The sequence below is a fragment of the Rhinoraja longicauda genome, chromosome 9 (genome assembly GCF_053455715.1).
Source record: "Rhinoraja longicauda isolate Sanriku21f chromosome 9, sRhiLon1.1, whole genome shotgun sequence".
Lineage (NCBI taxonomy): Eukaryota > Metazoa > Chordata > Chondrichthyes > Rajiformes > Arhynchobatidae > Rhinoraja > Rhinoraja longicauda.
In genome coordinates, this window is record NC_135961.1 from 47,755,763 (window position 1) to 47,779,882 (window position 24,120).

Genomic DNA, 24,120 nt, shown 5'->3' on the forward strand with positions numbered 1-24,120 from the left:
TCTTGCCACAGGTACAGAGTGTCACCAGCATTTTCACTGCTTTGCTTGTGTAAGCATGGGGTTGGTCTTGCAACCCAATCCTGGCTAGGTACTGAATTGAAAATTAACGAGTCATTTAATTGAGGATTTATTGAGGGAGTTGGCTGCACTTTCCCTGCTGGACCACCTCAATTCAAAGGGCACATCATTAGAACCGACCTGTCTGTGATGAAATTAGGAAACCCATCTTTACACATTTAGCAGAAATACAGAATGAAAGAAATGGAAATTGTCTGAAAAAAAATTATTGTTTTAGCAAAATTTTGTGATAGGTGGTAGCTTCTCCAGCTCTCTGAGGGGGTTCAGCTGCAATTCAATATCACTATGCCAGCAGCAATATTTTGTAAATGATCTGAGGTGTCGAAAGAATGGTGTGTGTTGGGTTTCCAGTGGTTGGCAAGGCAGCAGCATTCACATCTGGGCCGTGCTTCTGAAAAAGATTTTGCCGATGATTTTCCGTCATTATTACGCTCCCCAGTCCTCACCAGTGATTATCTTGGCCACATGTTGATCCTGGAATCCATTCCCTCATTGTACTGCTTCTAATGCGAGAATTTTATGTGCAAAGTTGGCGGTTTAGATTACCAGCAAGACTGTCGAAACAGTTTCATCACATTAAGTGGATAGATTTCTGCTGATTCAGTTTTTGGATGTTTTCAGTCAAAGCGATTGTTGGCAGCACTTGATGCGGCAGCCATTTTGAAATCTCGACACTCTCCGTCTTCCCAGCACTTGAATTATAGCTCCTGTTCTTTCATTCCCACCGTACAGCCGAAGCCACAAGCAGCCATGAGAGCCAAGAGTTTTCAGGTGTCGTCCCTGCTATCAAGAACGATTTAATTGGCCACAAAACCAACAAAGTCGTGGATTTCTGTGACCATTCCTGCTCTGATATTGGGAACATGTTTAAAGAACTTCATGGACTAAGGGTTCTTGTCAGCAATCTGGCTGATGGACTGGTTAAAGTGGTATGTACCATATGTTTCATATCATAGGGACACACCTTTATCAAATACAATGCCCCTCCATCTGTGTACATGAGGGAACACAGATACACAGGAATATACCTTGTATTGTATATATGGAGGAACACACAGACACAGGAATATACCGTACATTGCGTACACAGGGGACACTGGTATGGAGGAATATATGCATGGGGGCATGCAGGCATATACCTTACGGAGTACATAAGGAAGCACAGGTCCACTGGAATGAACATTACATTGTGTACGCAGGGTATCACAGGTACACATGAATATACCTCAGACTGTATATATGGGACTGTATATATGGGAGAACACAGGTAAGCAGGAAAGAAGAAAATAAACAAGGGAATGTACCTCAGCACGTGTTCCAAAATGCAAATGCAAGAGTAACTCCTGTTGCACATGGAAAATCTTTTGCAGACAGAAGAAAACGTAATAATTCGTGACGTCCTGGAGGAGTCGATGAAGAAAGTGCGTCCGGGTCAATGCTGGCACAGTGGGCGGCTCTTCGACAACAAGGAGGAGTGGACTGTGGACAGCTGCACCAAGTGTACCTGCCAGGTGAGCTGGGCTCAGATCTGGGCCTTAAACACCATCCATGCATAGTAGTGGGAGCAGCTGGTGCCTCGCTCAATGCCCAGATGATAACTTTAGTTTAATTTGGTTTAGAAGTACAGCGCAGAATCAGGCCCTTCGGTCTACCGGGTCCGCCCGATCTGCGATCGCCACACACTAACACTATCCTACACAGACTAGGGACAATTTACAATAATGCCAAGCGAATTAGCACACAAGCTTGTACGTCTTTGGAGTGTGGGAGGAAACAGGAGCACCCGGAGAAAACCCACGCAGGTCATGGGGAGAACGTACAAACTTCATACAAACAAGCACCCTTAGTCAGGATTGAACCCGGGTCTTGGCCCTGTAAGGCAGCAACTTTACCGCTGCGCCACCATGCCATAAGAACTTTTGCAGATCTGATTCTTAAACTGATGATACTGCTGTTATAGAGGGTTCAGGAAGAAGAATAGAGACTGTAGACAGGAAATAATATGTATTTTAAAGACTTTCATGATCACCGCTGAATATTTCCAGCACTATCTTTTTCCAAGGGTATGGGAGTCTAAACGTAGAGGACATTGATTAAAGGTGAGAGGGGAAGGAACTTAAAAGGGACCCGAGGGCAATTTTTCCAAACTCATGGTGGTGGATAAATGGAACAAGTTGCCAGAGGAAGTGGTAGGGCCAGGTTCAATTACAATGTTTAAAATACATTTGGACAGTTTCATAGATAGAAAAGATTGAGAGGGATAAGGGCTAAAGGCAGGTAAATTGGACTAGCTTGGATAGACAGTTTGAAGAAGGGTCTCGACCAGAAACATCACCCATTCCCTCTCTCTAGAGATACTGCCTGTCCCGCTGAGTTACTCCAGCATTTTGTGTCTAGCTTGGATAGACATCTTGTGCAGGAAAGAACTGCAGATGCTGGTTTAATTCAAAGGTAACTGAAGATGGACACAAAATGCCGGAGTAACTCAGCGGGACAGGCAGCATCTCTGGAGAGAAAGAATGGGTGACCTTTCGGGTCGAGACCCTTCTTCAGACATCTTGGATAGACATCTTGGCAGGCATGAACGAGTTGGGTCAAAGGGCCTGTTACCATGCTGTATTACTTTATGCCGCTGTATGTGTTTAAAAACAACATGAGAAATCTCCGGGTTGTACAGCCAGCCAGGGCCGTCTTAACGCATGGGCCTGATGGGCACTTGCCCGGGGCCTCACGAGCATAGGGGCCCCATGCTGATCTGTGTATGTTAAGTGACTTGCAATAAATAAATACTACTTTAAAAATGTAGGTTCAATAAGTGCTTTTTTCGCAACATTTTCCATCCCTAAGTGCTTCTCACAGCGATCTGTAAGTGCTTTTCGCAACAATGTAGCACCCTAAGTCCATCACTAAGTGCTTTTCGCTGGCACGACAGGGGGGGGCTGGTAGGGAAAGGGGGGTGGGGGAGAGTAACGGTAGGGGCCCCAGTACACTGCTTTGCCCGGGGGCCCATAATGCTGTAAAAATGGCCCTGCAGCCAGCCAGAGAGAATGGGAGAGAGCAGCTCCTCTTCCCATAATTACCCCCTCTTCTCAAGACAGCCTGTCCACTCTTTCTTGATTTAAGTACCATTTCAATTTTGGCTTCACTCCAGTAAATCGTTCTTGCACCTTCTCTAGTATCTCAATATCTTTGTAATAATATAGCAACCAGAAGTACGTTAAAACTGTTAGTGCAGTCCAACCAAGGTTAAATTTAAACAAATTATATTTGTTGCCTATTAATTATATCCCTTCAGAAATTTAAAGAGCTTTGCTTGCTGGTTTATAACATCATCAGCCCACGTCGGCTACTTTTAGTGGTGTGTCTAACCACTCGCCATTTCCCTCTGCTCCTCTGCTATTTAGAAATGTGGGAAATTAAATCCCCCCTTAGTCACCTGATGCCTCTTTGCACAGTGGTCATGCTTGTTCTTTCTCCACTGCCCCTGAAATTCATTTCCATTTGTGTGGAAACCAACATCATCTGAATCTTTCATTCTCGACACACATTGGATTATCATAGAGTCATAGAGTGATACATTGTGGAAACAGGCCCTTCGGCCCAACTTGCGCACACCGGCAAACATGTTCCAGCTACACTAGTCCCACCTGCCTGCGTTTGGTCAATATCCCTCCAAACTTGTCCTATCCATGTACCTGTCTAACTTTTTCTTAAACGTTGGGATAGTCCCTGCCTCAACTACCTCCTCTGGCAGCTTGTTCCATACACCCACCACCCTTTGTATGAAAAAGTTCAAATTCCTATTAAATATTTTCCCCTCCACCTTGAATGGCGGTGCTGGCTCGAAGGGCCGAATGTGCACATGAACCTCTCTCACTTGGAAGGGCTTTTGAGGGTCACTGAATGGAGGTGAGAGAGGGGGTGTAGGGATGGTGTTACATCTCATGATCTTCTACACCTCCAACTGTGCACCCCTCATCCTTCTACAAGAACACCTGGCTTTCTGTGTTGTGTGAATCTTCTCTTGCCTGATCACAGGCACTTGGGCCATTTCTTACTCTCCTTTCTGCACTCAGCTGTCATCCACACAGTTCCATATCCTCCATCTAAGGACCTCTTCCTTAGAGTGAGAATTCATATTAAACCTGGACCAAACCTTGGCTAGATCAAACACAAGAGCTCTGAATTCAGCTCCTTCCCAGAGAGGCAGTGGGAAAATTGCAACAGACTCACGGGAATGTAACAGGATAATGGTGGTGACATGGAAGATTAATCATGATCTTGATGAATGGCAGAGGAAGCTGGAAGGACCTATTGGCCCATTCCTGCACCAGTGTTCACTGCAACGCATCTCCCGAAGAAGACAGATAAGGATGAGAGACGATGGCATTAAAATGTACAAAATCCTTCTGGGACGGGCAGGGTATACTTTAGGACAAGGTTTCCTAAGGCAGGGGTGTCTAGAAGCAGGGATGAGATTCTCAGAATCAGGGGTCAACTATCCAGGAATTCCTTAATCAAGAGGTTTATAAACCCTCAGTGGCTGAATATATTCATAACTGAAAACAATCGATCTTTAGAAATTCTGGGAATTAGAGGACAAAGGGTTTGTACAGAAAAGTCCTGGTGTGGTGAAAGATCAGCCTTGATCTTATTTAATGGTGGAGCAGACCTGAGGGACCGAATGCCTTCTTTAGCTTGTGTTTCTTGTTATGAATTCAGGAGGATATTCTTCAGCTAGACTGTAAAATACAGTTGAACTTTAGATGAAACTAGATCAATGCTGGAGGTAAGGAGGGGTGCGAGGCTCTTGTGGAGCAGTAACAGCATCATGAGCAGGCTGGCCTGTTTTTGTTCAGTGGGACATTCTGCGTCCATCCTCCTTGATTCCCAGGCCCTTCCACTTCACCCCCTGCCCAAAGAACTTTAATCCACAGGTTCCCATGCCCAGTTATGAGCTCAATGAATAGGCAGTAATTGCTTTCATCTGAGTGCGAGCTGGACTCCGTGGAGCTTGGGAACCTGAAGCTGGAAGGCACAGTGGAGAGGCAGTGTAATGCACACACAGCCCCGCTCCCAGGCTGCAGAGAAACTGCAGCAAAGAATGAATAATGGCTTTTAAAATCAGATTTGTTACAGATGTAATCGTCATCTGTGAAATGCTTTGCTCCTCGATGGTTCCAATCATTGAAACCATTTCCACGCGTCTGGCAGAGGCAGGAACCACCTGAACGTGGTTTTTATTATTACTGGGGCGGAGCTCTGAATGCATTAAACTCCTTAATGGCCTGGCCAGTATTTATCTCTCAGCTGACATCACTGTAACAGCCTGATAATCTGGCCATTTACCTTACTAACGTTTATGGGAGTTTGCTGCACATAGATCGCCTGCCAAGTTTCCCACTATTACACCCGTTGGACTGTAAAGGCACGTTGGGACGTTCTAAAATTAAGAAGGGTCATGAATGACAGGGTTTACCTCATTACACCCCCTGTGGATCAAGCCTCTCACCCTACATTCGCACCTCTGGAGGGTTCTGGAGAAAAGCCAAAGTGACCACCTGGTCTCTGCCGTTGCTCCACTTGAGGAATATTTCCTAGGTCCTTGTAGGTTTTCACCATGGAAATAATCGTCAAAAGCTGTAGAGGCCCACCCGGCTATCAGGGTTTATAGAACCATATAGAAGCCAACCAGATGGGTGATCCTTCTTCCCTTTGCTCCTTTCACACATCTTTGAAAGAGTTCTTCCACTGTCCCTTAGTAAAGTACTTATCCCATTCCCTTCTGAAAATTACTAATGAATTGGCCTCAACTGGCCTTTCAGGCAGAACATGGCAGGCTGTAAACACCCTTCTCAACGCGCTGCTTCCTTATGAATGAGGAACACAGGCATCGTCCCCAGATTAAATTCTCCCATTGGGCTGATCTCTGCGCATTTATATTTAGACCAACAAATCTGTTTGGTGTTTGGCCTCTGCGTGAGTAGGAAGCCATAATTGCATTTGGCCTAAAAAACAAAATGCTGGAGTAACTCGACGGGTCAGGCTGCATCCCTGGTTGCGACCCGTCTTAGACTGATTGCAGTCGGAGATAAAGGTGGAAGAGATGTAGTAGTGGAACAAAACAAAGGCAAGTGATAGGTGGATACAGGTAAGGGGAGTTGTTTGGCAGATAAGTCCAGAGAATTAAAGGAGTCAAAAGATTATTAGATAAGGAGAGAAGAATTGAGGGGAGCGTGAATTGTGAGTACAGAGGAAGGGCTATAGGTGAAATGGGATTGGGGATGGGGAAAGGGGGGGGCAGGATAGTGGGAGAAATGGGTGTGCATCCAGGTGGGGCACAGGGAAGCGAGGTGGGACGGGGGAGTAGAGGGGAGATGTTGTTGGGTAGTTACCTAAAATTGGAAGATTCAATGTACATACCGTTGGGTTGTAAGCAATGCAAGTGGAATATGAGGTGCTGTTTCTCCAGTTTGTGCATGCCTCACACCGGCAATGCAGGAGGCCCAGGACAGAAAGGTTGCTATGGGAATGGGAGTAAAATGGTAAGTGACTGGTCTGCCTTGTCTCTGCCTGACTCTTATTCAGATCCCTTATCACATTCAGATTCTCCATCTTCAGGTTCCTGTTCCCTGCCCAAAATTCCAGAGGTGAGGATTCACCCTGAGGTATAACCCATGATCCCTGCTCCTTCTGGCTGACCTAAATCAATGCCCAAGTATGCCACGTTAACATGACTTGCATTGCACTCGTATCCACCTCTGAGCTGTGTTGGTGCATCTTTTGTGGAGAAAACTGGGTGACTCGATTATCTAATAAGGCACCTTTGCACCTCCATGTGGGATTCTCACCCCCAATCCCCGATGGTAGGGAGAACAGCAGAGATCCCAGTGTTTCCAGCAATCAGTCCAGTTTCAATGCACCACTCGGATGTCCTCTTCTACTTAGTCCATTGGGATTAACGATGACTTCCTTAAACCATAATGCAGAGTGGAAGATGCCAGAGTTCAATGGTTCAATGGTACTTTATTGTCACATGTACGAAATGCAAACGCACAGTGAAATTATTTTCTTATACCAACTACCCTGGCCACGGTCCACCGGCTTGACGGCGAGTATGAATCCTCTTAGCATGGGATGATAAATGTACATCAACTACCCCAGAGATCGACAGAGCAAGCTTTTAATTCATTTCAGAAGTTAGTTTGAAATTGCATTCTTTCCCACCCTGAATTTGCATTTCCTGAGCACATTGTCGATCCAATTAGCATAAAATTGGGTGCAAGTAGATGTAGGTAATGAACCTCCCAAACTCAAATGACTTTTTTCTTCAAGTATGCACATTAGTTTAATTCCTTCAACTATTGCTCATAATTATTCAATGCCACATGTTAAGAATTAGGGAAGGTCTTCAATGTTTGATGTGACTCAGATTGATGCCATAAAATTTCATTCAAAGAAACAGATAATTGGGAGCAGACTAAGTTTAAGGAAAAAACAAACAATTTCTGTAAAACAATCCTGGCTGCTGAGCCTGCGATTCTGTCAATGGCTTGGGAGCCTTTGAGCTGACACACTCATGGGAAACTTGTGCAGGGAAGTCTACAGTTTGGGGATGGAGCCAGTTTTTTGGGTGGCGGGGATACGTTTTGGGTGGAGGGAGTGAGAGATGTCATAAGAGGTTAAGGAGATGTTTGCCTCATTGAATGTATGCATTAGCAGCCCGTGATCTGCCGCAGTTGTAACTAAATGTAGACACAAAAGGCTGGAGTAACTCAGCAGGACCGGCAGTATCTCTGGAGAGAAGGAATGGGTGACGTTTCAGGTCCAGACCCTTCTTCAGACACTAAGTCTGTGCCGCTGAGTTAATTCTCAAATAATTCTGTGGCTGTGCAGAAAGTTGACTTCATGGGCTATACAAAGAACGTGCACGTCGACAAAATGAACTCTTCATGACTCATTTCAGAGATTGCAATGATTTCAGTGTTGAAGCAGCTAAATATTCAACGGAGTAACATCACGGAGTCACACAGCACAGAATGGGCACTTCAGCACACCACTTCCATGATGACCATGTTGCTCATCCATAGGCGTTCAATTTGCTTGCATTAGCTGTGTATCCTCCTGTGCATTGCTTATTTAATTGCCTGTCTAAATGTCTCATAAGAGTATCTGTCTCAACTACCTCCTCTTGCAGCAACCTCCACGTATCAACCAATTTTTATGTAAAAATCCCTTTTCTTCAGATCCCCTTTGAAATATTTTCCTCTCAACCTAAACATGCTCTCTTGTTATTGATATACCTTACCTGGGAAATAGATTCTGACTAGCTACCCTATGTAATCGTCTAATAATTGTATACACTTTTATCAAATCACCCCTGAACCTCCTACACTCCAGGATAAACAAACTCAGCCCATCGTATCTCTTCCTATGACTGAAGTCCTCCAAACTAGGCAACATCCTGGTGAATGTGGTCTACGCAATCACATCCGTGACATCATGTGGTGACACATTACTCCAGTGTTCTGTAAAGCTGTGACTTAACAACACATATTTTATATCCCAATCTGGAAGGGGGGGGGGGGAGAGAAAAGAGAGAGAGAGGAGAGAGAAGAGAGAGAGAGAGAGAGATAGAGAGAGAGAGAGAGAGAGAGAGAGAGAGAGAGAGAGAGAGAGAGAGAGAGAGAGATTTCAGCTGTGATTTTAACCATGCATCTTTGTAGATGCTGCCTCACCTGCTGATTATTTGAAGCATGGTCTGTTTTATCTGGCTTTTAACCCTACAAAATGGAACAGGTTTTTTTTGCCGAAATGTTATCTGAGGTCATACCAGGATAAGACACCAAGAGCTTACTCAGAGATATTGATGTTAGGCACAAACTTAAGGAGGAGCAGAGAGATATATGCTCCAGAATGGATGGCATAGGCACGAATGGCGGACTAGCCATTAAGGGAACCGAATTAAAGGAATGCAAAGATGGGGGAGGGTAGGTGTGGTTTTCAGGGATGGGGATGAGATGGATACCGGTGTAAAAATGTTCAAATTCACAGGCAGTCAGAAAGAAAATGAGACACCGTGTGAGTTAGGATATGAACATCCAAGTATCCGAACAGAACGTGTCCTCTTCCCCCTGAGATTCCCTCTCCCTCCGAGACTCCCTCACCCCTGAAATTCTCTCTTCCCCTGAGGATCCCTCATCTGCTGAGATTCCCCTCCCACCGATTCCCTCTTTACCTGAAGAAGGGTCTTCAGTCTGAAGAAGGGTCTCGACCCGAAACGTCACCCATTCCTTCTCTCCTGAGATGCTGCCTGACCTGCTGAGTTACTCCAGCATTTTGTGAACAAATACCCTCTTTACCTGAGGTTTCTTCTTCCTCTGAGATTCCCGTTCCCCATTCCCCTGCAATGTGAGCACTGAATGCAAGACTGGGGCTCATCCAGAGAGGGACAGGCTTATTGTGAGCGACCGGTTGGGATAACGTCTCCGAGCAGTTCACAGGCATTTCTTGGACATTCCTTCCCTGGAAGGTAATTACGCTTTTTTTATTATTTCTCAATAATCTTCTTAATTACTCTGTGCAGGATTTCAGCATCATCTGCCGCCGGATCACCTGCCCCCCTGTGTCATGTGCGAACCCCTCCTTCGCCGAGGGCGAGTGCTGCCCCTCCTGCCTTCGTGAGTACACACCGTGTTTCCTGGCCGAAGTTCGCAATGATAAAGTGTGTTTCCAGGTTTTCCCAGTGGGGATCAGAAACATAAAGCTCTGGTGGGGTGACCTGCCTCGGGTGGGGTGACCTGCCTTGGGTGGAGTGACATGCCTTGAGGTGACCTGCCTTGAGGTGGAATGACTTGCTCCCGGTGTCGACCAGTTTCCGGTGGGGATCAGAAACAAAAAGCCCTTGTGGTTGAAGTGCCAAAACCGCAGCTTGAAAGTAATATCCATTGTGCCATGTGTCCTGTACCTGCAGGGTGACCTCAGGTTGCCAGCCTGAGATTTCCAGATCCTCTCCCCCCGGGATCTTCTGCCTGCTGAGATTCCTGTACACTCTCCCTGAAATTCCCAAACCCTCTCCCCCCTGAAATTCCCGTACTCTCTCCCTGATTCCCAGATCTTCTCCACTCTGAGATTCCTAAACCTACTCCACCCTGAGATTCCTGTTCCCTCTCTTAAGATTTGCGTTCCCTACCCCTAAGATACCTGTACCATCTCACAAATATACCCTTACCATCTTCTCCTGAGAGTTCCAAAACCTCACCAATATTTACGTACCCTTTCCCTGAGATTCCGATACCCATTCTCGCTGAGATTCCAATGTCCTCTCCCATTTAAGATTTCTGAACTTTGGCCCACTGAGATTCTGACTATTCTCCCCGAGATTACCTTACCATCGCCATTCCAAAGCCATATATTCTCTGCCCTGAGATTTTTATCCTCTCTGCTCCCTGAAATTCCCATATGCTCTAGACTGAGATATTCCTGAGGATTTTGGCAATGTTTGTGTTCCTTTACAGAAACTTGTTCCAAATTGGAACACAAGTACAATTTGAGAAATGCTGTTCACTCCTTTTTTCGATTAGATTCTGGCCACGGAAGCAGAGTTTTCTCTGGGATTTATTTTCACTGTGTTACTACTGGATCGTGCGGAGGTGAGGCAGTGCGAGTGCTGTTATTCCATGGGGAATGTTGCAGGACCGCTGAGAAGTTTATGTTTTGAGGTGAAATCTTTGAGGGGGTAGTCATGGTTGTGCTGGAACCATTCCCTCTCTCAGCTCATGATAGACTTGGGCCAAGAGGGAAGCTGAAGAAAGGAGGTCGGATTGGAGAAGGAAAAGAGGAATCCAAGGGAAGGCCGGGGGGAATGTGTATGTAATCAGTGAAAGGCAGTAAGTGCCATAGCTCGTTAAATAGTTCAGCAGCGACCAAGGGTTCAAGCTGGACATAAAAGCAGTGGGAGAGCAAAATAGAATGGACGAATCCTGCAGATAATCTGGCATAAAGACTGGAATCAGTGGAAGAGCCCAATTGGTTCAGGCAGCATCTGCAGGAGGTGGAAAACAAGGAATGCAAAGGGTGGTGAGCTTCGAGCCCCTGTTCCACCATTCAGTGCAATTCCTATCGGTTTTCCATCTCAACTGCACTTCCATGCCAGATCCCAAATCCCATAATTCAACCTCAGATCCAAATATCCATTAATAGCAGTCTAAGTGGCACTGTTAGTAATGCCCAGAGACCCGGGTTCAATTCTGACCTCAGGTGATGTCTGTGTGGAGTTTGTATGTCCCCCCCACCCCCCGTGACTGCGGCTTTCCTACTGTTGTCCACATCCCAAAGGCGCGTTGATTGATAGTTTGCTTTCCGCTGTGATTTGCGTCTGGAATGAAAATACAAACTGGGGTAGAGTTGACGCAAATGTGGGGTTGAATAAAGTGGGATTAGCGTAAATGCTTAGTTGCTTGGCATGGACTTGATACGCCGTAAGAATGGGATGTCTTTTTCTCAGAGGATGGAAGAGACGTTCCATTGGATTTCAGTCCTAAATATCTGATCCCTTATTCTGAGAATGTCCCCTGACTTTAGACCCACTCATAGGGGGAAATATGATCTCTGCACATATCCTATCTAATCCTTTCAAAACTAAGTGAGATCGTAGAGTTGGGTCACAGAGTCATGTAGATACAGCACACAACAGATGCTTTGGCCCACTGAATCCACACGGTCCATCAAGCACCCATTTACACTAACCCTGCACTAACTCATTCTATTCTCCCATCAACGTCCTGACATTTTACCACTCACACATACACTGGGGGCAGTTTGCAGCAGCCAATAATCCTGACAACCTGCATACCTTTGGGATTGTGGAGGAAATCGGAGCACTCGGGGTCACAGGGTAAACTTGCAAATTTCACACAGACAGCACTGGAGGTCAGGATCAAACTTGGGCCTGGAATTGTGAGGCAGGGGCTCTACGAGCAACAGCAATGTGCCACCCAAACCAGTTAATGACCAAACAAAGGCAGTGTTAAAGCCATATGAAGCATTGAGCTCTCTGGCCAGTCCTCGATATTGCTCACAGAGGTTCATCATTAATAATGTCTATATTGAATCATAAGGTGCAAATACATTCAACAGAATAACGTGCTTTGAAATAATTAATGGCTTCATGCAAATTCCCGATCAGTTTAAAATATTCTAGAAATAAATCTGTGATTATAGAATCATGCTGATTAGTGTGTGAGCTGCCTCCTACTTCAAAACCTGACCTGTAGGAACAGAATCATTAATTACTGTCTGAGAAACTTGGAGAGGAAACTATACTATGAGCTGTCCAATACTATGAGGAGCTCACTTGAAAGAGAAGCCAAAAAAAATTGAAAAGTTTATGAGGGTTCATCCAAATTCCAAATTGTCAACAGTGATGAGCTATTGAGCAGAGGATATTAGTTTAACTTGGCATTGTGTTTGGCATGGACGTAGTGGGCCAAAGGGCCTGTTCTGTGCTGTAATGTTCTACGTTCTGTACTCTGTGTCTAATTGCAAACCCGACCTGTGAATGTTATAATTGCTGATCCTAACTCTGGGACCAATGACCACTGTGATAAGTCTTCACAACTGTAAATGCTCCCGATTCAAACGGGATTGTCTCGTAATTTATAATTTGGGTCCAATATCCACGGTCAGCTTAGCTCCACCTCAAATCCCCATTGGTGCATGTGTGTTTGGTACTGAGTGCTATGGAATCGTACAGCATAGAAACCCATCCTTCAGCCCACCATGTCCATGCCAACTATTGCAACAATCTACACTAATCCCATTTACCCTCAAGGAGTCCTTAGACTTCTATGCCTTGGCAATGTGTTGCTGAGGGGTGGTGGGTTGGCCAAATGGTGTTCAAGAAAACAGCTCAAGACCAAATCTTTGAAAAAGTTACCGAGTGTGCAATGATCTGGCCATTTCTGTCAATTTACTCTGTGTTGTTGAACTCACTGTTCCTTCCCATCACCCTCTTCCACCATCTCTGATCTGCTAAGGGCTCAGCTGGAATTCCGTATCCAAGTCTCGTCACCACACTTCAGAAAGCGAGTGAGGGAGATGTGGAATGGTTCCAGAGAAGAGGGATTTTAGCTTCAGGTTTAGACTGGAGATGGGTGAGAATGTTCTCACTGGAGCAGAAAAGGTCAAGGGGAGATGTGATAGAGATGGACAAGATCATGGATTGTAAATAGGGAGACGCTGTTCCCGTTAGTGAATTGTAAAAGATATTGTGGATGGAGTGACGTGTGGAACGCCTGATTATCGAGAGTGGGGTAATCAACTGGAACTCATTGCTTGGAAATCGGCTTTCAGAAAGGAATTGGATGGGGACAGCGAATATAATTTACACAGAGAAAGGGCAAGGTGTTCCCAGTGAACAGACTGCTGTACTTAACCTGCCTACTCGTTGATTCTATTTAGCTAGGGTGCCCCAACCTGCGACCTTTGACCTTTAATCTCTGCTATCGATGGAGGGAGGACGTGTGTTGTCCAGCACTCAGTGATTTTGTTTTTTTGCCTCCAGTTAAAGACAGTGAAGATGGTTGGTCGCCGTGGTCGGAATGGACCGAATGCTCCGTCTCGTGCGGCATCGGCACGCAACAGCGGGGAAGGTCATGTGATCCCACCAGCAGCCGGTGTGAGGGCCCGTCGATCCAAACAAAGTCCTGCCAGCCAGCAGAATGCGACAAGCGGAGTAAGTCTCGCTGAGGGTCTCAGTGGCAGTGGCCTTGAAATCACTAAATTGTCCTAAAAACCCACCAGGTACATTCGCTCTGGGGCAATTAGGTCTGGGCAATCAACACCAGGCTTTGTCGTTGATGTTAACATCCAAAGGATGAACTAAAACACTAAGAGGGAGTACACCATGCAATTAGGGTCTGGCAGTGTAGAGCAGCTTACGGTGAACCAGGCATAGTTCGGTGCCTCTCACAATTCCTGTTTCTATTCATGTAAAAGTTTATGTTCATAAGTTATAGGAGCAGAATTAGGCCATTCGTCTACTCCGCCATTCAATCATGGCTGATCTATCATTCCCTCTCAACCCCATTCTCCTGCCTTCTCCCCATAATCCCAGACACCCTTACTAATCAAGAATCTGTCAAACTCTACCTCAAAAGTGAAGCTGCTGACCCAATATTGCCTGCTTTCCTTCCATTTGCATAGTCCAGGACCCTCCCCTGTCTCCTGTAATTCCCTGTCAAATTTATCAGGGAATCTGTCAAGTAGTGTGGCCATGACCTTACGATATGTATGGGGAGCCTGAAGCCACAGTCAGGCTAAACAGCTGCTGCTGAGCAGAATTCATGAGAAAACCCTGATCTGGAACATGTCCAACCCCTCCTCGGGCTCCTCTCTCCTTCGTTGAAGTCTGTCTGTAAAGAATGTCTGCACGGTTGCTCTAACCCTAATATATTTGTATTGGAGAGTAGCCTGTTTAACATCAAAAAAAAGTGCAGCAAGTTTTCCCTGGAAGCTGCAAAAAGGACAGGAGCCATGAATTTACTCTTTGAACCTGCTTCTTTCCATCACTTGAACTTTACCAGGTTGTAGCCCAAGCTGAAGAATGGGGGCAAGTTATCATTTGCAATGATAAAGAACAAGAAACCAGATCTGTAGCCCGATGTTCCAGTCCATTCTCCTGCGTCAGTGGAAAACGTGGGAGTGGTGCACAGGGGACAGCTCAGATTTCCATATTTCTTCACGACATAGAAAAAGGCCACTTGGACCATCATTGCAATTTGTGGTGGACAATTAATCTTCCAGCCCACTAGACCCTGCTTCCAGCCAAAAATAAAAAACAGGCCAATTGCTAGCCCCATTCGCAGCCCCACTATTCAATAAGGCCAAGGCCCATCCACATTCTCACCAGATCACCATATCCCTTGATTCTATTAGTTTCCAAAGATCTACTGGTCTCATCAATGTTTATACTCCATGGTACATCCCATACACCTCTGGAGGAGAGAATTCCAGAGATTAACTGAATGAAGAGATTTCTCCTCATCAGGCCTCGACAGCTGACTGCTTACCTTGCGAGGATCCCCTGGTTCCAAACCAACAACCAACCTGACAATCCGACAAGGTTTGGACATTGCAGTGAGGCCGCCTCTAGCGCTAAAACCTGGGTGAGGGCTGTCGGGTTCTATTTCATTTTTACACAAAGGACTTTTCCTAGAGAACATGGCACAAGGAAGATTCAAATCAACTTCCTTTGAAATCTAATAATTCTTAGAATGTACCTGTCGTAATCAATTGTCCATCACTGATTGCCTTTGAGGAAGTGATAGTGGATCGATCACCTTCTTGAATTGCAGCAATGAATACTGATTTTTTTTTTTAAAGACATACATGGCTGGGGCAACTGAGTGGGTCAGGCAGCACCACCTCTCCATCCTAAGCCCACCCTTCTCTGTTCTGTTGTGGTCTGGATTGAAATCCTCCAGTTTGAAATTCCCACTTATTTTCTAATCGCTGCCACATCTACCTCTGCAACTTCACCGTTGTATAAATCACTGAAATCCCTGTAGTCCTCTCTCTATCTGTGCCCTTGCTCATACTTGAATTGACTTGCTCCAATCGTGCTGTACCATCGGTTGCAAGGACCATCGCCTCTGAACTTCTTGTTTCAAACCTCCCTGCCTCCCTTGATGTCCCTATCCTTTTAGCAACTGGTTGATTATTTGTCTGGGTGTCTCCTGACGTTGACTTTGTATCAGTCCTCATCTTCCCCTGTTAACTACCTTGCAATGTTTTGCTATGTCAAAGGTGCTAAAGAAATGGAAGTTGTTGATTGTGCTTGCTGTCTGTCCTGTGTTTGATCTTTTTCCACTGGTGCGCTGATGTGCCTCTGATCTTCCTGTGCCTTCAGTTCGTCAGGATGGTGGATGGAGCCACTGGTCACCATGGTCACCCTGCTCGGTCAACTGCGGAGATGGCATAACCACCCGCATCCGTCTCTGCAACTCGCCCGTGCCACAGCTGGATGGCCAGGACTGCCAGGGGAACGGTCGGGAGACAAAGCAATGCACAAAGGCCCCATGCGCCAGTAAGTCTCCTTGCCCCAGGGCTTGTCACAACTCGGGACTCCACACTGCGCCTGGCACTACTCTGTATGCACCTTCAGTCTGGTTTGTGCCATGGCCTGCAATTAATCCTCATTATTAAAAATGGAGTGGACAAGAGCTCAAATAACAGGCCATAGATCTTTCTATGCATGAGTGATGTGTGGAACGAGGGCTTTCCAAAAATGGGAGGCTGAGTAGATTGTTCCGTACTCATTGGAGTTAGTAGGAATGGGAGGGGAGCTTGTTAAGGCACATTTTTCTAAGGATTGATGGACTGCAAGGTTAAACTAGCGAGGCTAGTGGTAAAGAAAGCTGAGAGGAGATACGAGGAGGAGATCTAAGGAGGAGGACTGAGATGAGGAATAACTTTTTCACCCAGAGAGTTGTGAATCTGTGGAATTCTCTGCCACAGAAAGCAGTGGAGGCCAATTCACTGGTTGTGTTCAAGAGGGAGTTAGATTTAGATCTTAGGGCTATGGGAATCAAAGGATAAGGGGAAAAAAACAGAACAGGGTACTGATTTTGGATGATCAGCCATGATCATATTGAATGGTGGTGCTGGCTCGAAGGGCCAAATGGCCTACTCCTGCATCTATTTTCTATGTTTCTATGAAGAATGTACAGATCACAACTGGGTTTGGTGGGTTTGACAAGGGAAGCTGTTCCTGTTAATGGGTGGCTGAAGAACCAGGCAACTGAGCAAACATACAAATGTGGAAGAATGGAGCGTATAGGTTTAGCAGAACAGGTAAGAAATTTACTGGGATCTGTGGAGGAACTTTTCACCCAGAGGATGGTTAACCTCTGGGATGCAAAGGTGGTGAAGGAAGACACTCTCACAATATTTAAGAAGTATCTTGACAAGCTCTTGAATATCTAGGTTTAGAAGGCTACAGACCAAGTGCTGGCACCAGTTTGTCCTCACTAGCCACCACCTGCACACTACCACCACGAAGGGCAAGTCCTCCTTCCCGCTACCTGACCCACTCTCTGCTCCTCCTCAGTTGACGGCAGCTGGAGCCCCTGGTCGCCCTGGTCACCCTGCACGGCCACGTGTGGCGGCGGACTGCACGAACGCAAGAGGAACTGCAACAACCCCGTGCCCAAGTACGGCGGCAAGAAGTGCCTGGGTGACACCAGGGACAGTAAACTGTGCAACAAAGAGCCCTGTCCCATAGGTAGGTTGCAGCAGATCACCATGCACTCTGTGTCACGATATGTTTGCGATTATGACAATTTTATATCCAGTGTTGATGCAAGATAAACCTGCAATCCAATTGCACATTTTGCCATTAGTTTAATTTGAAACAAAAACAGCAATTATAGAACAGTTTAACGTATAATTATGTTTAAAATCGACACAATTTACTTCAAGCCTGCTCTTCGGTGTATGCCATCTTTAGCCATTATTTTTGGTGCATTCAACATCATTCTTTGCATAGCCTTCACTGCAATCTCCTCACTGTTACCCCTGAGCCAAATACTCTGGTGTGAGACTGGGTCACAAATAGGCCAGGTCACCACTGCTTGGGTCCTTACGAAATGTCCACCAACTTTGGGTAGATGAGGAGAAATGGAATAGTGGCCTTGGGTGAGATTTGTACACCTGGCTCCCTTCCGGTTTATTCTCATCACAGTGCTGTGCCTTAAGTCTCTCCCTCTACCCTTGATGCTCTGTCTAAAACAGGGGTGTCAAACTACCGGCCCGCGGGCCGCATCCAGCCCGCGAAGGGGTTCAATCCGGTCCGCGGGATGATTAGGAGGAAAAAAAGTATATTCACGACCACTTATTATGTTTCTGTATGGCAGCCGATCTCTCTCGCCGCTCTCTCTCCCTCGCCAAATGTTTCCAGCTGCCCTTGTTTGCTTCACCTTATGTTTTACCAGATTACACAATATGCAACCCTTTGGTGAGTCCTTGTTCCCTCCCAACCTATGTAGCCATCTCAATCCTTCCCCTCCCCCACCTGATTGCTGCCTGTCAATGTGTAGGAAGGAACTGCAGATGCTGGTTTAAACTGAAGATAGACACAAAAAGCTGCAGTAACTCCATAAGAAACAAAATTCGTATAGTGAGACACTTTGTAGTAATAGCAGAGACTGAGACACATGAGAGCAGGTTGACAAAACGAAGACAATGAAAGCTGTGGGAGCACGTGCGTGCGTGCGTTCGTGCGTGCACAACTGATCCGGCCCGCATGAAGTCGCATTTTACCCATTCAGTCCCGTGACCTAAAATGAGTTTGACACCCCTGGTCTAAAATGTCTTCCTCTACCCATGATGCTCTGCTTGATGCCTCTCCCTCTATCCTTGAAGCTGTGTCTAAAGTCTCACCGTCTACCCTTGATGGTTTGAATAAAATACTTCCTCTATATGTGATGTTCTGCCTGGTGCCTCTCGTATATCCTTGAAGCTGTGTCTAAAGTCTCACACTCTCCCCTCGATGCTTTATCCAAATCCTATTCCTTTATCCTTGATGCTGTGTTTAACGCCTCTCCCTCCACCCTTTGCCAGATGGGTGTCTGTCCAGCCCCTGCTTCGCTGGGGTGGAGTGCAGCAGCTCTTCTGATGGGTCCTGGGAGTGCGGCCCATGTCCTGCTGGTTACCGGGGCAACGGCACCTTCTGCAAGGACATCAACGAGGTATGGGATTTACAACCTGAGCGCTGCACCACAGTTCAGATCCGACACGTCGTGGCCACTTGCTGACCTCTTTGATTTTCTTGCAGTGTGAGGAGGTCCCTGATGTCTGCTTCCAGGTGAATGGTGTTCAGAGGTGTGAGAACACTGAGCCAGGATTCCACTGCCTGCCCTGCCCCCCACGCTACAGGGGCAACCAACCCTTTGGTCTTGGAGTCCAAGCCGCCCAGACAGACAAGCAAGTAAGGAGCACTTAATGTGGGATGCTTACGCTTCAGACGATCCTCAATTTTATATTGTGGGGGGTTCGCGTGGTAAACAGAATTACTGCCAACAGAGCATGTGTCCCATCATATTGCAACAGCGGTGCCTGCATCGACAACACAAAGAGATTAAAAGCAAGATGGGTGGAGGCCACTCGGCCCCTCCAGACTGCTCAGTGTTTGAGGTGTCTTGGTGCCTCTCCCCTGTCTCTCTAATCTCCTGCTCCGGAGCCTCCCATTGATCCGGCTGTGTCTTCACTTGTCCAGGGCTGAAAGCCTAGAATTCCCTCAGTAATTCACTCCCTGTTCCTCCAAGAGTCAATTGCCACTAGTGAGAGAGTTCAGGACCAGAGGTGATAGCCTCAGAATAAAAGGATGTACCTTTAGAAAGGAGATGAGGAGGAATTTATTTTGTCAGAGGGTGGTGAATCCATGGAAGCCAAGTCAATGCATATTTTTAAGGCTGAGATTGACAGATTATTGATTAGTCAGGGTGTCGGATTATGGGTTAAAGGCAGGAGAATGAGGTTGAGAGGGAAAGATAGATCAGCCATGATTGAATGGCAGAGTAGATATGATGGGCCGAATGGCCTAATTCTGTTCCTTGAACATATGCCTTTGGACTGACCCTTTCATCATATGCCCCAGTATTTCCCGTTCTCCTGGGGGATGTTTACGTGTTACGGCTTGCGTTTGTGTTGTGACCCTCTATCCTTTCCACCCTGCAGGAGTGTGAGCCCCACAATCCATGCAAGGACGGCTCCCACAACTGCCATAGGTACGCCAGGTGCATCTACCTGGGCATCTTCAGCGAGCCCATGTACAAGTGCGACTGCCGGATCGGGTATGCCGGGGACGGCGTCATCTGCGGAGAGGATTCCGACCTGGATGGCTGGCCCAACGAGCAGCTGGCCTGCACAGCCAACGCCACCTACCACTGCAAGAAGGTAAGGAGGAGGGGTTGGTAATGCAGGACGCTAAGAGAGGCTCCCACAGTGGGGAGCGCAGGATGGAAAATATATTCCAAACAGGCCGGGTGAACTGGATGACAAGGTGTTGTGCCGTATGGGCACTGCACCTTGTACAAAGACCTGCACCCCCACACTTACACTTATTTGTGCCCCCACACTTACACTTATTTGTGCACACACACAAACTTTCACGTCGCAAGGTGCAGCATTTGAATTACATCTACCAATTACTTTTGGGGCCATAACCATATGACCTGACCACCTGATCCAGCCCACCCCTAGTGTTCACAGTACACTAACGCCCCTCCTACATACATTACCTTTGTAACACACACATACAGACACGCTCGCATGCACAAGCACACACGCGTACACATACACATATATTCACACACAAACACATTCGCTCTTTGTCATACAGGCATCCTGTCTGCCTCATACACACACAAACCCAAACCATCTCCCACATACACCCCACTCCACATTCACACTCGTATACACCCAAAATGTAGTCACGCGTTCACATATTTGTGCACACACTCACATATATTGTTTCTTTCGTCAGATTTTATCATGTCTTTAGTCAGAGGGTAGTGAATCTGTGGAATTTATTGCTGTGGAGTCCGTCAATGGGTCATTTTAAGGTTGGGATTGACAGATACTTGATTGGTAAGGGCGTCAAGGGTTAAGGGGAGAAGGCAGGAAAATATTGTTGAGAGGGAAAGATAGATCAGCCATGATTGAATGGTGGAGTAGACTTGATGGACCGAATGGCCTACTTCTGCTCCTATGACTTATGAACTAAAAACGTATACTTTCATTTTCATGCACATATTTACACACTGGTGCAAATAGACTCTCTCTCACACACTTATTTGCAGCCACACCCACACACACTTTCAGTCATAAAATCACACATGCACAAGGCACACTCAGGTACACACACTTTCATTCACTCACACCTTCGCTTGCACACCCATTCACACACACACACATAAGCACAGCGTAACCCTGACCTTATAGCAATTGATGGAATGCCAAAGAAGGTCGTTAATAAAACTAAAATAACACATAACTGGTTTGAATACTATGAAAAATGTTTACTTCTCTGCTTGAAAAATGATAGGAGAGTCGTTAACCATTTTGTTATTTCAGGAGGCAGGAATGGGTTTTAAATATGTTCCTAATTTGAATGCAGAGCTTTGACCTCATTCACAATCTCTATCAACTCGACGGCCTCCTCCAGGCAGTAATCAGACACCCACCACTTGCATCAGGGAAAGCAAAAGGCTGTAACTGGCACGATTTTTCAAAATCCTCCCCACTTTGTTTTAAACTGCTGTTAATGATTATGGTCCAGAGTTTCTATTACGTGGCGATACTGTGCAATAGACTTGTGTCAGAGTTTGGGCTCAAGCTGTGCCATTTATGAACTGCAGAATTGCATCCTGTGTGTGGCACGGAGGCACGCAGTGGTATTGAGACAGGCACAGTGGTGCCCAGTGGTGTGTAGAAGAGTCTCGTCCCGAAACATCGCCTATTCCTTATCTCCGAAGATGCTGCCTGACCCGCTGAGCCACTCCAGCATTTTGTGTCTTTCTTCGGTGTGTAGGGTTTGTTTGCAAGCCACTTCATTTGTGCGCATGGGAGACCTGCTTCAGCGTAATCCAGAATGAACTGTCCGAGTTGCTGCGATCTGTGCTTGGGGCCAACTGCTCCAATTGATACTCTCCAACCTCACAGCACAAGCAGCTAAAGGCCATAATCTGCCTCCCACTGTGGTTAGAACAGGGAAAGGAAAGAGGATCTAGGGAATTGGTGCAACAGTGGGAAGGACAAATGTGGGAGGTGATGGGATAGTGGAACGTCAATGTGCCCAGAGCAGGCAGGGTGGTTGAGGCTTGGATGTCAAACCTGCTGATAATTCCACTGCTCCTCCATCAGGATAACTGCCCACATCTGCCCAATTCCGGACAAGAGGACTTCGACCGGGACGGAGTGGGAGATGCCTGCGACAAGGACGATGACAACGATGGGAGGAACGACGAGCGAGTGAGTTCTGGAACCTTCCTCTGGGATTCTTCCCTCAGACAATAAAAAGCACGGTAAAACTCGATATTCTGACACCCTTTAGTGGTGCTGGACTGGTAGATTTTCCAAACTATTACCCTCACACACACTTAATTCACTTGTTATGAGTGGTAAAGTTAATTTTCCTGTAAACACAGTTAGTTTGAAGGGAGTGTGGGAAATAGGATCCTGGCGATATTGAAGATAGTGCGGGGGACTGGTGAATTTCAAGAGAATGCAGGAAATGGGGCCTCGGGGAGTTGAAAGAGGCTGCAAGGAATAGAACCCTGGTGAGTTTACAGAGCGTTTGGAGGATTGTGGCCCAGTGAGTTTAAAGAGAAAGTGGGAAATGGGGCCCCAGTGACATTAAAGAAGAAGTAGGTTTGGGTCCCTAATGAGTTTAAAGTGAGTTTAGGAATAGGATCCCAGTGAGTTGAGAATGGGGCTCCAGTGAGATCCAAGGGAGAGTGAGAAGTGGGAACCCAGTGAATTTAAGGGAGAGTGGGAATGGGTCCCCAGCAAGTTTAAAGAGTGTGGGAAATGGCGTTCTAGTGAGTTTAAAGGGAGAGTGAGAAGCCGGTGGCTTTGAAGGAGGTGTGGGAAATGAGGCCCGGAGAACCAGATGCCGAACCATTAGGATTCCCAAAGCTTTGCTGTGTGTCGCACCCAATGCACCCCATGGACTGGAGTAACACGGGACATGTCTTCCTCTTCCAGGACAACTGCCCTCTGCTCTACAATCCCCAGCAGTTTGACTATGACAAGGACGATGTGGGCGACCGATGCGACAACTGCCCGTACGACCACAACCCAGCGCAGATTGACACGGACGGGAACGGTGAAGGCGACGACTGCTCAGTTGACATTGATGGGGATGGTGAGCATGACAGGGACCCCCACCAAGCTCAAGGCCAACTGGTGTGCAGCCTTTGCCTGGATGGTAGTGAGACAGTGAGAGAATGCGTGCACACTGGGGTACTGGTAGAAGTGGCAGGAAGGAGAAAAAGAATGGGGTAAGGCGTTACCTAAAATAAAACCTCATGTACATACCATAGGTTGTAAGCTACCCAATTGGAATATGAGGCGCTGTTCCTCTAGAGTGCACGTGACCTCACTCCGGCAATGGAGGTGGCCCAGGAACAGAAAGGTCAGTATGAGAATGCAAGGGTGAGGATGGCAGCCGGGAGATCCAGTCGGCCACAGAGTTAAGATTTCAGTCCTCAACCCTGCATTCTGATCGAAGGTCGTTGACCTGAAGCTTTAATTCTGTTTCTCATCCAAAAGTGTTGAGCATTTCCTGTATTTCCTATTTCTTTTTAATTTGAAGCCACAAAAATAATTTTCATCCAACAAGAAATTCACGGGAGTTTGTCATTCTGACAAAGGTTAGAAAGTGGAGACAAAGAGCTGTCGGAGTGAAGAGCACTTAAGGGGAAGCTTGGTTGGCGCATGGGAAGGATAGGACACAGTGATCGGGTAAGGCAAGGAGCAGTTGGACACTGTATCTGTATGAGGTGCTCCATACAAGAAAGGATAGGGAGTGGGGCATATTCCCACTGGTGTCTGGTTCAGATTATCCTCAGCTCTGAGACGGCATGCGTACAAATGTTCTCACCACCCCCATTGGTGTTCTGCGTTCATCACTGGGTAAAGTTCCTCCACCCCGATCACTACTAGACTAATTCTTCATCTGGTTGGGAGCAATCCCCACTTGGACTGGACAGCCAGAGGGAGTAGTGCAGGTGGCAACTTCTTTCAGGTACATTTGCATAGCGCAGGAGGGTGTGGTTGGAATGGATGTTGCAGCAAAGGCCATGGTCTTCTCACGTGTACCATGAAAATCATTGGTAGACACAAAATGCTGGAGTAACTCAGTGGGTCAGGCAGCATCTCTGGAGAGAAGGAATGGGTGACGTTTCGGGTCGAGACCCTTCTTCAAACTCCACCATGAAAACTTTTGTTTTGCATGCCTTCCATGCAAATGATAACATA

The 24,120-nt window shown here is 46.6% G+C and overlaps 1 protein-coding gene across 1 annotated transcript in view; it reads left to right on the plus strand.

The window, feature by feature from the left end:
* Positions 1-24,120, plus strand: part of thbs2a (thrombospondin 2a) — a 57,462-nt gene that overhangs the window by 18,757 nt on the left and 14,585 nt on the right. Inside the window, exons 3-13 of the mRNA XM_078405410.1 lie at positions 811-1,007; positions 1,449-1,589; positions 9,665-9,758; positions 13,643-13,813; positions 15,989-16,165; positions 17,189-17,362; positions 18,700-18,827; positions 18,914-19,066; positions 19,816-20,034; positions 22,003-22,110; positions 22,846-23,005. Of these exons, the coding sequence (XP_078261536.1) occupies positions 811-1,007; positions 1,449-1,589; positions 9,665-9,758; positions 13,643-13,813; positions 15,989-16,165; positions 17,189-17,362; positions 18,700-18,827; positions 18,914-19,066; positions 19,816-20,034; positions 22,003-22,110; positions 22,846-23,005 (1,722 nt within the window). The remainder of the gene's footprint in view (positions 1-810; positions 1,008-1,448; positions 1,590-9,664; positions 9,759-13,642; positions 13,814-15,988; positions 16,166-17,188; positions 17,363-18,699; positions 18,828-18,913; positions 19,067-19,815; positions 20,035-22,002; positions 22,111-22,845; positions 23,006-24,120) is intronic.